We start from the raw sequence: 15000 nt of genomic DNA on the forward strand, positions 1-15000 counted from the left end.
ACCTTGCCTAAAGATAATGGGCCCTCAGACTCTTGCTCTTTAATATTGTGTGCAGTTGTTCAGAATAACGTCAGCTGATCTTCGTTAGCCTCAAGGTTATTTTAGTTTACTCAAATTCAACCTTTTAAAATGTTACTGTTCATTGAAATCAAATATTGACCTAAAATCTTTGGGGAACATTTTTAATTATAATAATAAACAAAAACTATAACAAACATTAATGAATTTTATATAGCAACAAAAAAATTGACCAATAAATTATGAAATGACAAATTATGAAATTTTAAATACGAAGAACTTTCAAAACTATAATAACTCTGGCTTGTGTTCATCATCATCATTATCATCAGTTGGCGAATTACACATGACATGAAGCACACACACCGCTCATGAGATATTCAGATCCCTGACCGATGTGTTTGTTGATCTCTCTGCTTCAGTCGGGCTGCTGGAGTCCAGATGGCAGCTGTTTGTTGTTCAGTATTCAGGGCGAGAGACTCATCTACGCGCTCACCTTCTCTGATCTCACGGGTACTGCTTCTTGAACATTTTATTGCTTGAATGTGTCAGGCACTACATCTATGACATCCATGAGTGTAGCTAACATGACCGTGTTTCAGGAGGTCCTAAAGCTGCTACTGTAGTGGCTGATCTGTCAGAGACCAGCTTCACTGGACCTGATGGAGACATCACGTAAGTCTGCGTCACGCGACACCTGCTCCTCTCTTGACCGGTAAACACAAACGCTGATGTCACAGGAGTCTCTTTCTTCACGTTAGTAAAGGTTGACTCGTCTCTTGTGTTGGTTAGGGTCGGTGGTGAGGTGCGGTCTCTTGCGTGGGATCCTCGAGGTGAAAGACTGGCTGTGCTTCTCAAAGGTTCCAATACGGTTCTTGTTGTTTTGATCTCTTTACATTAGTAACGCAGTTCTTCAGGCTAGCGTTTGTTAGAAGAAACTGAACGTGTGTTTGTTGTGTAGGTGATTCTCAGGCCGTCAGTCACCCGTCTGTCATCGCTGTGTTTAAAACACGCTCCAGTACGGTTTTCGAGCTGCTGCCATGGTGTGTATGATATTTATATGAAGCGTGTGAAGGACTCAGATCTTTATTTCTGCTTGTGCTTCTCTTTGGTTCAGTGGTTTTGTGATGGGAGAAGACGGAACAGAACCCAGATTCATGCAGTTTCATCCTCACTTTCAGCATGGTGCTCTTCTCACTGTGGTGAGCAAAGTTTAAGAATACTTAAAGATCAAAGTGTTTAATGAAACAAAATCCTTTCTAGGTGTGACTGCAGATGATGTTTATACAGTTTCTTTATAAGCCTATCGTAAATCTAAACCTCAAAGCTGCTTGTGTTTATCTCTTTTAAATGCAGTGCTGGTCTGATGGACACATCTCTCATGTGCCGTTCTACTTCAGCAGCGCTGGACCTTTAGCAGTAGCCTCACAGCAGCCCAGCACAGATCACTCCACAAACAAACTCTACACTCAACACACCACATGAACACACCTGACCTGTACTCATTACACCTGACCTGTACCCCACACACCTCATGAACACACCTGACCTGTACTCATTACACCTGACCTGTACCCCACACACCTCATGAACACACCTGACCTGTACTCATTACACCTGACCTGTACCCCACACACCTCATGAACACACCTGACCTGTACTCATTACACCTGACCTGTACCCCACACACCTCATGAACACACCTGACCTGTACTCATTACACCTGACCTGTACCCCACACACCTCATGAACACACCTGACCTGTACTCATTACACCTGACCTGTACCCCACACACCTCATGAACACACCTGACCTGTACTCATTACACCTGACCTGTACCCCACACACCTCATGACCACACCTGACCTGTACTCATTACACCTGACCTGTACCCCACACACCTCATGACCACACCTGACCTGTACTCATTACACCTGACCTGTACCCCACACACCTCATGAACACACCTGACCTGTACTCATTACACCTGACCTGTACCCCACACACCTCATGAACACACCTGACCTGTACTCATTACACCTGACCTGTACCCCACACACCTCATGACCACACCTGACCTGTACTCATTACACCTGACCTGTACCCCACACACCTCATGAACACACCTGACCTGTACTCATTACACCTGACCTGTACCCCACACACCTCATGAACACACCTGACCTGTACTCATTACACCTGACCTGTACCCCACACACCTCATGAACACACCTGACCTGTACTCATTACACCTGACCTGTACCCCACACACCTCATGAACACACCTGACCTGTACTCATTACACCTGACCTGTACCCCACACACCTCATGAACACACCTGACCTGTACTCATTACACCTGACCTGTACCCCACACACCTCATGAACACACCTGACCTGTACTCATTACACCTGACCTGTACCCCACACACCTCATGAACACACCTGACCTGTACTCATTACACCTGACCTGTACCCCACACACCTCATGAACACACCTGACCTGTACTCATTACACCTGACCTGTACCCCACACACCTCATGAACACACCTGACCTGTACTCATTACACCTGACCTGTACCCCACACACCTCATGAACACACCTGACCTGTACTCATTACACCTGACCTGTACCCCACACACCTCATGAACACACCTGACCTGTACTCATTACACCTGACCTGTACCCCACACACCTCATGACCACACCTGACCTGTACTCATTACACCTGACCTGTACCCCACACACCTCATGACCACACCTGACCTGTACTCATTACACCTGACCTGTACCCCACACACCTCATGAACACACCTGACCTGTACTCATTACACCTGACCTGTACCCCACACACCTCATGAACACACCTGACCTGTACTCATTACACCTGACCTGTACCCCACACACCTCATGAACACACCTGACCTGTACTCATTACACCTGACCTGTACCCCACACACCTCATGAACACACCTGACCTGTACTCATTACACCTGACCTGTACCCCACACACCTCATGAACACACCTGACCTGTACTCATTACACCTGACCTGTACCCCACACACCTCATGAACACACCTGACCTGTACTCATTACACCTGACCTGTACCCCACACACCTCATGAACACACCTCGCTTTGTTCCACTCGCTTTACCTGTGACCCTTAGAATCAGAAAAATAAACTTGTTGTAAAAAGTTCATTGTGTGATTATAATTATTTGTTGTATACATGTTTATGTAAAGTACCTTCTAAAGATGTTTATCTCCTTGTCTATCATAGCAGATTAATGTTAAACCGAACATTTAGAGAAAATTGTTGGTTATATGTTTTACATCATTGGTCAGAGCGGTCCACGTACACGAGCAGTTTTCTGAACAGAGAAGTTGTAGTCCACTTTTATAACATTAGTTTTGCATTAGCTTACAGTCCTCAGTATTTCAAAAGCATTTATTCATCTTAAATCATTTTCATTGTAACCTGTACTATTACATTACATGAAATCAGACAATAATAAATGTTGTTAAACTTTATTGGCAGTAACCAGAGAGTAAAATGTTATTATTATTTTGAGTTGTTTTAGGTAGAGGGATATATGTTGGTGATTTTAGTTTAAAAGCAATCAAATGTGATTAATGATCATAATGTTGATGCGAGCACAATGTACTTCATTAACTAGAACAGTTCTGTGGATGTGTTTGTCGATGTCCGGGTGCAGATGTGACGGGTTCATTCCGTTATGGGATGTTTTACAGCATCAGCATCATCACAGGTCACGTGATCGCGAGGAGTCCCGGTGTCGGACGGGAGAAATGTCCGGTCATCTCTTCACGACTTACTCGCGTGTTATTCTCGACACATCAGTGTGATGATATCGGTGATCGCTGCCTGTTAGCGGAGAACACACGCGTCAGTCGCGTCGCGTCAGGTACAGTATACGAGCACGCGCGTCTCTTTATTTCATCAGCTGAGATTCACAGTTGTGTTGTTTCACACTGTTCTCATACATCACATTCATGTCTTCATACAATAACACTGAGCATGATTCAGTCGCGAGCTTCTCATGACGTCACACAAGCGTTCGCTGTCATGTCCAGCACATAACAACTTCACTGTTGTGTGTGTGTGTGTGTGTGTGTGTGTCTGCGTCACGCAGGTGTTACTTTGAATGTATTTGTCAAAAACACGCACATATATGTACATACTGTATATATTAAAATCTCTAAATCTTCTCAAAATATCTTCTTTTGTGTTCCTCTGAACATAAGGATCTACAGTCACATGATGGAGAAGAAATGATGTCAGAATTGTGTTATTGTGTAGAAGCTCTTAATACTGTTCTTAACCCAGTGAACATTTGATATGAAATAACTTCAGAACAAACATAATACGTGTATAAACAGAAGAAATGACTCCATACGTTTATTTTAGCTGTCATATGTTATTTCTCATCAGGTTCACTCATGAGATCATTGTAATGTTCACTGACCGTCACAGGTCTGGTTTGTTAATGCTGTGTAAATAAGATCATGTGGTCATTCTGGCTTCTGCTGTGTGGTTCTGTATGGTCATGTATACGTGTCGTGTAAATGTACAGAATCTTCTGGGCGTTGGGCAGAAAGCTTTGATGGACCGCATGAAGATCATTAAGAAGCGTCTGTCCATGAGCTTACACAGTGTTCGTCTGTCTGAACTTCCAGAACACTCTGGACTGGACGAAGCTCCTGAGTCACGAGACGGTGGTGAGACACACACATCAGTAAAACCTTTCCTGTTTTCAGTTTTCACATTCTAAATCTTTTTAGTCATCATGTTAATGCTGAGTTCCTCAGGGTTATTTGTTTTTCTTTTTACAAAAATATATTATACATTAATGTGTGTTCAGAGCTTACATAACGATTATTATTTAAGCTATTTTTATTTACAAACACTGCGAGTCCCCTTGCGTGGAATCTGTTTCTACAGCAGCCCTGAAAGGACAAACTGCTCTACAGAACACCATTCATTCATTCATTCATTCATTCGTTATCTCCTGCAAAGAAGTGAAAACGTGACGACATCTTAGTCCTGTGTCAGCCACCGTAGTGCTTTAAAAGGGAGGGAGGAGCGGAGGGCTGGAGTGAGCCGTTGCTTGCATTTCTCATTCGTATCACTGTGACACTTTTGTTGCGTGGCCATGCTACACATATGGAACAACCGTTACTGTATATAAGTGAGGGATAATCCACAGCTAGCCATGCATTAAAGGATTTTAACGTACAGCGTAGAGGCCAAGAACCCCCTGATGCCAAGCTGCTCCACACAACACTTCTGACCCTGAATCAACACTGCTTTGTGTGTGTGTAGTCCACAGGAAGATGGGTTCAGATGGAGAAAGTGATCAGACTTCAGGAACATCCTCAGATGAAGTTCAGAGTCCTGTAAGGGTCCGTATGAGGAACCTCCCCCAGCGCATCTCAAATGAGGTACAGTGTCAACATCGGTCCTCCTCTCACAAGAGCGCTTTTCTAATGTTTCTCTCAGGATGGTTCTTAACCTCTACATTGTTAATAATGTGAAAAGAAGAAAGAAAATCGACATAAGTGATGCTTACTGTAAAAACTATTCGTATTGTCAGTAGCATTGTTAACTTTCTCTATCTCTACAACACAATGACCTCAAATCTATCAGAAATACATTTCATCATGTCTGAATGTCATTCATTCCTTCTTTTTCTTTCTCTGTTAGGACATCAATAAACGTCTGTCACTACCAGCAGACATTCGTTTACCAGAAGATTACCTGAAGAAGTTTGCCACCAACAGTCCTCCGTTTGACAAACCTCTCAGCCGGAGACTCCGTCGAGCTTCACTGGTGAGTTCATGAATGCTGATGTGTGTGCTTCATGTAAAATAGAAGAAGTGTGATTGATGAGATGTGAACGTACCAAAGGAACAAATCAAACCTCATCTTATTCCTGAATCCTGACTGACCTTTACTCTTTCTCAATCAGTCTGAAATTGGCTTCGGCAAGTTGGAGACGTACATTAAACTGGACACACTGGGAGAGGTGAGATGAAACTGACTTTAATTCTGTGTTTTATGAAAGCAATAAGCTGTGGGACGCATTGTATTTTATAACAGCTGAGGGGTTTTAATGACTCGTGCCAGAACACCGTCAGCTGTTATATCATACACTGTTATACACTTATTGCTTTATTTCTTTATGATATTCTAACTGTGAGACTGGAGAGGATCTCAACATACTGTCCTGTTTCTTGGAAGATTTTTTGTCTATTTAAAAAATTATTTGGCCCAAATACCCCCAGAATTTGTCCTCATGTTATTAGCATGTTCCCCGTGAGGCTTCATTTCATGTATTTTGTGCTAAATTTACAAAAATACACCCGTCTTTCATTTAGTGTTGAAAGAAAAGAAATGTAGAAATTTTGACAGGTTTCAGCAAATGTTGATGCCTTGATGTTTTCCTTTCTGAATGCGGCCTCATGCATCTTTTTGATAAGAGCTGAGAAACACATCTACATCTTGTATTTCATTTATTAAATCAAATAACACCCAAAAATGTGTATAAATGTCTTGGTTCTGATGAACACAGAGAAAGATATTTGGATGAATGCTTGTAACCAAACACTTCTTGGACCTCATTGACTTATATAGTAGGAAAAACATGACAATAGTCAAAAGTGCCCCAGAACTGTTTGCTTTCCGACATTCTTCTGATGTGTGTTCAACACAAACATGTCGCTGCCATTGAGCTCGGTTACACATTATTTTGATAGTCTACTTTACACATTTTGATAACTGTAAGTAATCTATAAATAAGCTTAGGGTTGATAAGGATCATAAAGTTTCATTCTGATTACATTAGTTGTTACTGAAGATTATAGTCAATTGAAATAAAGTGTCATCAAGACAATGCAGTTAAATCCAGACATGACTGTGTGCAGGTGTTTGTGTATTTGGTAGAAATCTACCTTTACAGCATTTGTGTTGATTTATGACACACTTGTGTGTGTGTGTGTAGGGTACATACGCGACAGTGTTTAAGGGTCGTAGTAAACTAACAGATAATCTAGTGGCTCTGAAAGAAATCAGGTTGGAGTATGAAGAGGGAGCGCCATGCACCGCCATACGAGAAGGTACACATTCAAATGCATATATGTGCTGTATGTCTGATGTGCAGTATAGAAATCATTTGAGTCTGTCCGTCTGATGTTTATGTGTCTGTCAGTGTCTCTCCTGAAGGACTTGAAACACGCAAACATCGTCACGCTTCATGACATCATTCACACGGACAAGTGCCTTACACTGGTCTTTGAGTATCTGGTATGTGACGGTTCTTCAGTGTGTCATTATGTTTGTGTGTGTGTTTCTAACACGCGTGTGTTTCAGGACAGAGATCTGAAGCAGTATCTGGATGACTGTGGCATCATGAATGTGTTCAATGTGAAGGTGAGTGTTGAGTCAAGACGTAAACCCTTACAGAAATGGCAGTCGATCTGATCCTTTTCACCTTTTCTATATGAAATAAAGTGTTTACAGGACGTCTAGATGGATATCTGTAACCAGACATGTCACTGTTAACCTGCTGCTTCATGAAGAGATTGTGTCTTATTATCAGGCATTATTTATTCACAGCGGATGATTGTTTTTCAATATGGATAAAAGAAAAATAGAGGAACTATATTGATATTTAATCATGTTCTGCTGTTTGACTAAAGTTTACTGTGGTATTCTTCCAGATCTTCTTGTTTCAGCTGTTGAGAGGTCTCGCTTATTGCCATCAGAGGAAAGTTTTACACAGAGACCTGAAACCTCAGAATCTTCTCATAAATGAGCGAGGAGAGCTGAAACTGGCCGACTTTGGTACAGACACACTTCCAGTAGCAAACAGATGAAGGTTGAGATGGATTCATGAACTCACGTGTGTCTGTTGCAGGTCTTGCACGGGCAAAGTCAGTTCCCACAAAGACCTTCTCAAATGAAGTGGTGACGCTGTGGTACAGACCGCCAGATGTGCTGCTGGGATCAACAGAATACTCCACATCCATCGACATCTGGTGACACACACACACAAGTTTAAGTTCATTATCTTAATAAAGCTTTGAACTAGAATCTGAGCAAAGTACAGAACAGTATGAGGTGTTTAATGTGTTCAGTTCGGCTGAATTCTGTGACTAGTGAGTGTTTAGAGAGAATCTCTGTGTCTTTAGTTTTGTCAGTTACACAAAACTCATTTACTCACCCTCACATTAAATACTATGACAGTAAATGAGGGATGAGATCTGCGAGATGCGTGTGAGGTGAGTTATAAAAGTGAATGATTTTTGGGTGAACTGTCCCTTTAAAGCAGTTTTTGTTGATGTCATGTGTGTGTCATCACAGGGGTGTAGGCTGTATATTCTATGAAATGCTCACAGGACGACCTCTCTTCCCCGGATCAACAGTGCAGGATCAACTTCATCTTATATTTCGTATCTTGGGTACAAGTGACACAATATATATCACTGATCAGAGATATGACATGACAACATGATACACACGCACTGTTTATCTGTAATGATGGAGTGATGATGAGGTTATTGTCTGTCTGCAGGTTCTCCCTCTGAGAAGTCTTGGCCAGAACTCAATGAGAGTTTTCATTCATATCATTTTCCTCATTATGATGGAGAACCTCTCGTCTCTCACGCCCCCAGGTGTGTTTCTCTTCTTCTGTTATACACTGACACTTCTATTCTTATCATCAGAGGCAAACTAGATTCAGAAATGACAACAGAAGAACGCAGTCACATGCATGTGTTCTCATGTGTGTTGAAATAATACAGAAGTTACACGTGCAGTCTGTGAGTCATCACGTGTTTTTCACGTGTGTGTGTTGTTTTTGTTGGACAGGCTCAGCACTGACGGTCATGATCTCATCCATCAGTTATTACAGGTAATGTTTGTTAATCAGAGTCTTGACATGTTCATTCAGTATTTCACATGTTCTATTCAAGAGTGACGTACCTTTTAAAAGACACACACACACACACACACACACACACACTCACTCACTCACTCACTCACTCACTCACTCACTCACACACACACACACACATTCAAACATCACGCACGCACGCACACACACACACACACACACACACAGACACGCACACACTCACACAAACACATTCAAACATCACGCACACACGCACGCACGCACACACACACAGACACACACACACACACACACTCACTCACTCACTCACACACACATTCACATTCAAACATCACGCACGCACGCACACACACACACACACACACAGACACACACACACTCACACAAACACATTCAAACATCACGCACGCACGCACGCACACACACACAGACACACACACACACTCACTCACTCACTCACTCACACACACATTCACATTCAAACATCACGCACGCACTTATGCACACACACACAAACACACACACTCACATTCAAACATCACATATGCACGCACACAGAAGTGATGTGTGTGTGTAGTTTTCAGGCAGGCGGCGTGTTTCAGCAGACGTGGCTCTGCAGCACATTTATTTCAGAGATCTTGGAGTCAGAGTTCATCATCTGGCCGACAGTGAGTCTCATCTGTGCACACTTCACTCTCTGAAGGCTTTACTATAGTAAACACATGTTAAGGTGTGATTCTGAGACACACACTACGTATACTGTGCACTGAAAGAATGTATGGAAAAGTATATACAGTAGTTAGTGTGTAGCCAAACAAAATGCACGCACGGACATACGAACAGGAAACGGAAGTGGCCGTTGTTGCCTAGACGACACTGTGACCATTACACAACTGTCACTCAAAATACAGCTCTTCTTTCTGTTGAAGCATTTATTCATTCATTGTTTTATAATGTTAACTCTATAGTTATATTTATGACTTTATTGACGCATCAGTTCTTTCATTTTATTATCCCTAACGAAAATCAACCATGTTTTTGTGTTGTGGTACAAGTGTAGTAGCCTTTGTTGGTTTATTGGTGTTATTTATTGCAAAACTACGCAATTACTACAGTAACCATCGGTAAGGTCATACAGTCGCACATGCAGTCCGAAATGTTCGTGTGCGTCTTTCTGTATTCGGCACTTGTTTGTACGGTGTCTCCGAATGATCATAAACGCCTCTCAGAACGCTCGCTACAGATGCCAAAAACACAGAAAATCGAACCCATTCTGAATTTCTTTTATGACGGATGAGAATATGGGAGGCACTACAGTGTGTAAATGGGATTGACTCAACGTGAGGTCGTATTTATTTTTTAATCTGCGGACATTTTGAACACAAATTTCAGACTCGAGGTGCTGGATTCTGAGCCCCCACCCCAGACAGCACGCCAAATACACTTACCCTCAAACCTACACCATTATCTGCAGAGGAGAATTCATGAAACAATGTTTTATCTTGTGGTTATCATGGTTTTACTACAGTAATGGTGTATGGTGTATTTTTATTTGAACTGTAGTAAAACCATTGTTATTTTTCGTAAGGGATTGCAGTGGAGCATCACTAAACTCTGTCTACTCGCGGTGACTTGTGGGTAATATCAGTTGTTAGTGTGCATCATTCTGAACGACCCATTTCTAGCGGAAGTAGTAGACCATGTGGGAATCTTTGGAATACTCTTGTCAACATACTACGATTTGGGACAAACTTATTCATTTTTCCAAGATCTGCAGATTCTGTGGCCATCTTTAAGAATCGTCTGAACACACATCTCTTCCGTCAGCACCTGACCCATCACTTCTGACTTCTATCTCTTTACCACTCTTTCTATCAAAAAAACTAATCCTTAGCTGTGCTGGTCTATATGACAGCAGTTTTGACTTCACTTGTGCTTTTTTTGGTTCCAATTGCTTCTGTTCAGCGAATTGGGACGCAGCATGTAACTGCCGTTCTCTAGTTTATGACTTGACGTGTGTGCATGACGTCATTTCACATTCTGTCCCATCAGCTGCTTCAATCTTCTCCATCAAAGAGATTCGACTACAGAAGGATCCTGGAAAACGCTTCACATCTCACAGAGAGTCAGGTGACTCGTAATACACGCCACACACACACACAGTATGTCATATACACAAACAGTGTTGTTGAAATGTGATGTGTTGTTTTGACAGCTCTTGCCGGTCGGATGGCTTCTGCTCCACCTGAACATTTTCACAATGATGGAGTCAATCGTGTTCCTCTCTCCTCATGAACTCACTCATGTGGTAAACATTTCATCTCTACACGTCACACACAGAGGTCATGTCTTGTCTCTAGAACATCATCCTTCAGTGCTCAAGTGATGAATGTGTGTAAATCAACAGAAGAGTAAGAATAACATTTCCAGTGAACGGCTGATGTTTATAACGGTTTCACTAAACTGAAGCGCTTCAGTAGGTTATGATATATCACATTGACGGCGTGATGATGGCGATCTCTACACGTCACACACTCTTTTATAATAACTTTGTAGAGGAAACAAAACATTAATTTCTTTTTTCCTCTGATGAGAGCGGTGTGATTGTGTTGATGTCTGTTTGTCTTTTCATACTGTTGATCTCTCACATGATGTTGAACTCTTAACCTGCTCGAGCGTCTGCATTTCAATGCTAAAGGGTTCTCGAGGTGTTCAGACGGTGCATCACATCACATGTGCCACATAAATAAACCATCAATGTTGATTTTTCCACAGATCACCGGTGCAGATGTCAAAGAGGACGAGACGCTGTCACTGTATTTCAACACAAGCGTTTGAGTCCAGATCACATCTGTTTCTCAGATCTTCACAGAGAGAAGACCAGCACACCTCCTGCCCGCCTGTGTTTCTTTACCATCATCATCATTGTGTTAACTGCTTCTTCATTCAGTCTCTCAACTCAGGGGAAATGTCTGACATTTGTTTGAGGTATATGATGATGACATCACACTGAACACACGCACATCGCTGCTATGAAGAAGTAAACAAACATTCACGTACAAAGAGCAACATGCTGCTGTTATATATTTAAAGCGGAAGGTCACCCAAAAATCCACTGATTGATTTCTTACTCGCCCACCACATGACGTTAAACATGTTTAGAGAACTTCCGGCGTCTTCGGAGCACAAATGAAGATTTTTAGGGGACATCTGAGAGATTTCCAGACCTCCTCATAGACATCTTGTGTCAGTTTTAAAGTACTAAAGTCATGTGACATCGGTCCATCCGCTCATAGTCGCTCAGTTGAATTCTTCTGAAGTGACGAGAATGATTTATGTTCTGAAAACAAAGCAAAATACGACTTTAATGGATATATTCTCCTCTGTGTTGTCACTGTATGGTGAGCGAAGAAGTAGTGCTCTCGTGAACGCGCACCATACAGTGACAACACAGAGGAGAATGAGCGGATGAACCGATGTCACCCTGACTTTAGTGCTTTTCTGGACCTTGACAACAACTGACACCATGATGTCTATGAGGAGGTCTGGAAATCTCTCAGATGTCTCCTAAAAATCTTCATTTGTGCTCCGAAGACGCCGGAAGTTCTCTAAACATGTTAAACGTCATGTGGGCGAGTAAGAGATTTTTGGGTGAACTTCCCCTTTAACACTAAAGAACAGGAGACTTCAGCAGAGACTCTCCGTGTGGACACGTGTGACTGAATGCATGTACATGGCTTTGTTCTTTCATTCACTGATACACACAGAACTGACACATGATGATCAGCAGATGTTTATCACTTGTGTTGAAATGCACAGAAACACATATCAACAGCATGGGACTCACCTCAGACACCGATGATGATGGTGTGCCGGATCTTTAGTCGTAGACACAAACAGGCATGGACAAGCATGAATATTTCAATTCTTTACTACCAGCGGTTACTATATTCTGCAGAAAGACAATTTGACTTCAGATCAGATGCATTACGTACAGTGTGAGAGAGACATCAGCTGAAGCCTTAAGAAAGTGATGTTTCCGACGCGAAACTAAATCACGTTTCCTTCATTTGGTTTTATAGTGAAATGTGTTTTCAGATTCACAGCATCGTGTGTGTGTGTGTGTGTGTGTGTGTGTGTGTGTGTGTGTGTGCGTGCCTGCGTGTGTGTGTGTACAATACTACACATGTTCACAGATGATAACTGCAGAAGATCTGGTGTCGTTCTTTATTCTCAAATGAACAGAGATCTGTCGTCAGGTTTAAAGGCAATAATAGATGAGCTTTAATCCTATTATATGTGTATAACATGCAGTGACCGCACAACACATGTGGACACTTCAGTTAATGGTGAATTTCATGTTTAGAAAGCAAAATAAATCTGTGAGCACATGATATTAGACTGTTTCTCAGAATAAACCCCCGCTGATGGATATATGCTCTCATGATGAACATCATGGCTGTGTGTAATGAGTTCTTTCTGCACGCTATTTCATTGAAATAAATGCCATTTTCTTTGATATTGTGTTTGAATTGCATTGACGTGTGTGTCATGTGAACCGAGAATAACGGCTGCAAGAATGTCTGTTTAGATCCCTCTTCATATCATCTGATGTCAGTCGCCATTACAGATTAACACAATGGGACCGATTGAATAAAACAATAAAGCGCTGCACAAGACACAATAGAAAGTCTTATGGATTGAATGGTTATAATGGGATGGTATTGGCTTTAATGGAGTCCATAATGGTGTCTACTGGTATGTGATGGATTAATCATATTGGAATAATGCCCACAAACACACTACAAAAAGGAATGTTGTTATGGTTTTAATGGAAAATGGTTCATGATGGTATTTTAAAGGAAACCATCAGAATAACTGTGCAGGTTTCTGTTGGTTGAGACATATTGACTGGATGTGTGTCAAGACAATCTCAACACAAGTGTCTATTATAAAGATGCACTCTTACACACGTACTGTACATCTATAGTTGTGTTCTTTGCTACTGGCGTACTCACTGGAAGACTGCTGACTTAATCCATACATATAAACAATTTACCTTTAACAACTTCACTTTAACAAATATATTCTTTCTTCACGTTTTGGTATTATTGCTAATTGTTCTGGTAAATTATAATTTTAGGTTTCCAGTCCTGATAACAATATTTTTAAATATATATATCTAAGTTAAATGATATACTTCTATTGAATAATTGGTCATTCTGTCAACCCGAGACATTATTTATTTCAATAGAGTTTATTTCAGTTTCTTCAGTGGACATTAAAAACTTGCAATAATACCATGTATCTTAATACTATATACTGTATTTAATTGAGTTTCCTCAGTGTTATTATTAATAATGTTTGTATTATGATATGCAGGTTAAATCCTCCACACTGAAGAAAAGAGTCCTAACATGAACATGTGCTGATCGTCATCTGTTTTATACACTCTATAGTTACATTTCATTAAACGGTTAGTTCCATGGGTTATATTATTTTCTTAATTGATTTTCTATTCATTGATTCATATCATTTTGAATCCTAATATTTTGTTGTATTATTCTCATGTGTGTCGATGTAGACTCTTATTTTGTCGTGAGTGGACTCACGTGATGTAATGGCGCTTCATGTGTTGTGTTTGTGTTTGTTCGGTGTTTTAAATGCGTCGTTTGCTCAGATGTTCTCTGCGCTGTATGATGAGAAAACATCAGATCTGAGCCTGAAGGAGGGATTTTACTCAAACTCTGTCGCTTTCGCCAACTTCACTGACGACATTCACAAAACCGGGTGAATATTCAACTCCGAAATCAGATGTGTTTCACACACACACACACACACGCACGCACGCACGCGCGCGACTTTAATATCATACAGCGGAACAGGTTTTGTCGTGGAAAGTTGTTCTTGTAGTTTCAAAAAATTGCTCAGACAAGAGGGTCCAGGTGTCAAAAAGTGAACTTTATTTGCTCTTGCCAAACAAAGTGAGATCTTCCCAAAGCATCTAAACACACAGTGTTTTCCAGCCCATAGTTACAGTGA

At 41.4% G+C, this 15000-nt stretch overlaps 3 protein-coding genes across 3 annotated transcripts in view; all 3 read left to right on the forward strand.

Moving 5' to 3' along the window:
* Nucleotides 1-3220, forward strand: part of aaas (achalasia, adrenocortical insufficiency, alacrimia) — a 6408-nt gene extending 3188 nt beyond the window's left edge. The window contains exons 12-17 of the mRNA XM_079464129.1: nt 441-531; nt 621-693; nt 811-878; nt 980-1061; nt 1136-1220; nt 1375-3220. Of these exons, the coding sequence (XP_079320255.1) occupies nt 441-531; nt 621-693; nt 811-878; nt 980-1061; nt 1136-1220; nt 1375-1503 (528 nt within the window). The 3' untranslated portion in view covers nt 1504-3220. The remainder of the gene's footprint in view (nt 1-440; nt 532-620; nt 694-810; nt 879-979; nt 1062-1135; nt 1221-1374) is intronic.
* A 1427-nt stretch (nt 3221-4647) lies between these two features.
* On the forward strand, nt 4648-11253 carry LOC306898403 (cyclin-dependent kinase 16; the record flags this gene model as incomplete). The annotated part of the gene is made up of 15 exons (XM_079463860.1): nt 4648-4762; nt 5367-5485; nt 5748-5873; nt 6013-6069; nt 7045-7159; nt 7252-7346; nt 7413-7472; nt 7763-7886; nt 7960-8080; nt 8406-8503; nt 8617-8716; nt 8913-8955; nt 9536-9626; nt 11011-11088; nt 11174-11253. The coding sequence occupies 15 exons, from the start codon at nt 4648-4650 to the stop codon at nt 11251-11253; spliced, it is 1422 nt and encodes a 473-aa protein (XP_079319986.1).
* Nucleotides 11254-14477: 3224 nt separating this feature from the next.
* The window catches only part of plbd2 (phospholipase B domain containing 2), a 9503-nt gene continuing 8980 nt past the window's right edge, over nt 14478-15000 (forward strand). Inside the window, exon 1 of the mRNA XM_079464828.1 lies at nt 14478-14748. Within this exon, the coding sequence (XP_079320954.1) occupies nt 14579-14748 (170 nt within the window). The 5' untranslated portion in view covers nt 14478-14578. The remainder of the gene's footprint in view (nt 14749-15000) is intronic.

Source organism: Barbatula barbatula (assembly GCF_947034865.1).
Source record: "Barbatula barbatula genome assembly, chromosome: 9".
NCBI classification, from domain to species: domain Eukaryota; kingdom Metazoa; phylum Chordata; class Actinopteri; order Cypriniformes; family Nemacheilidae; genus Barbatula; species Barbatula barbatula.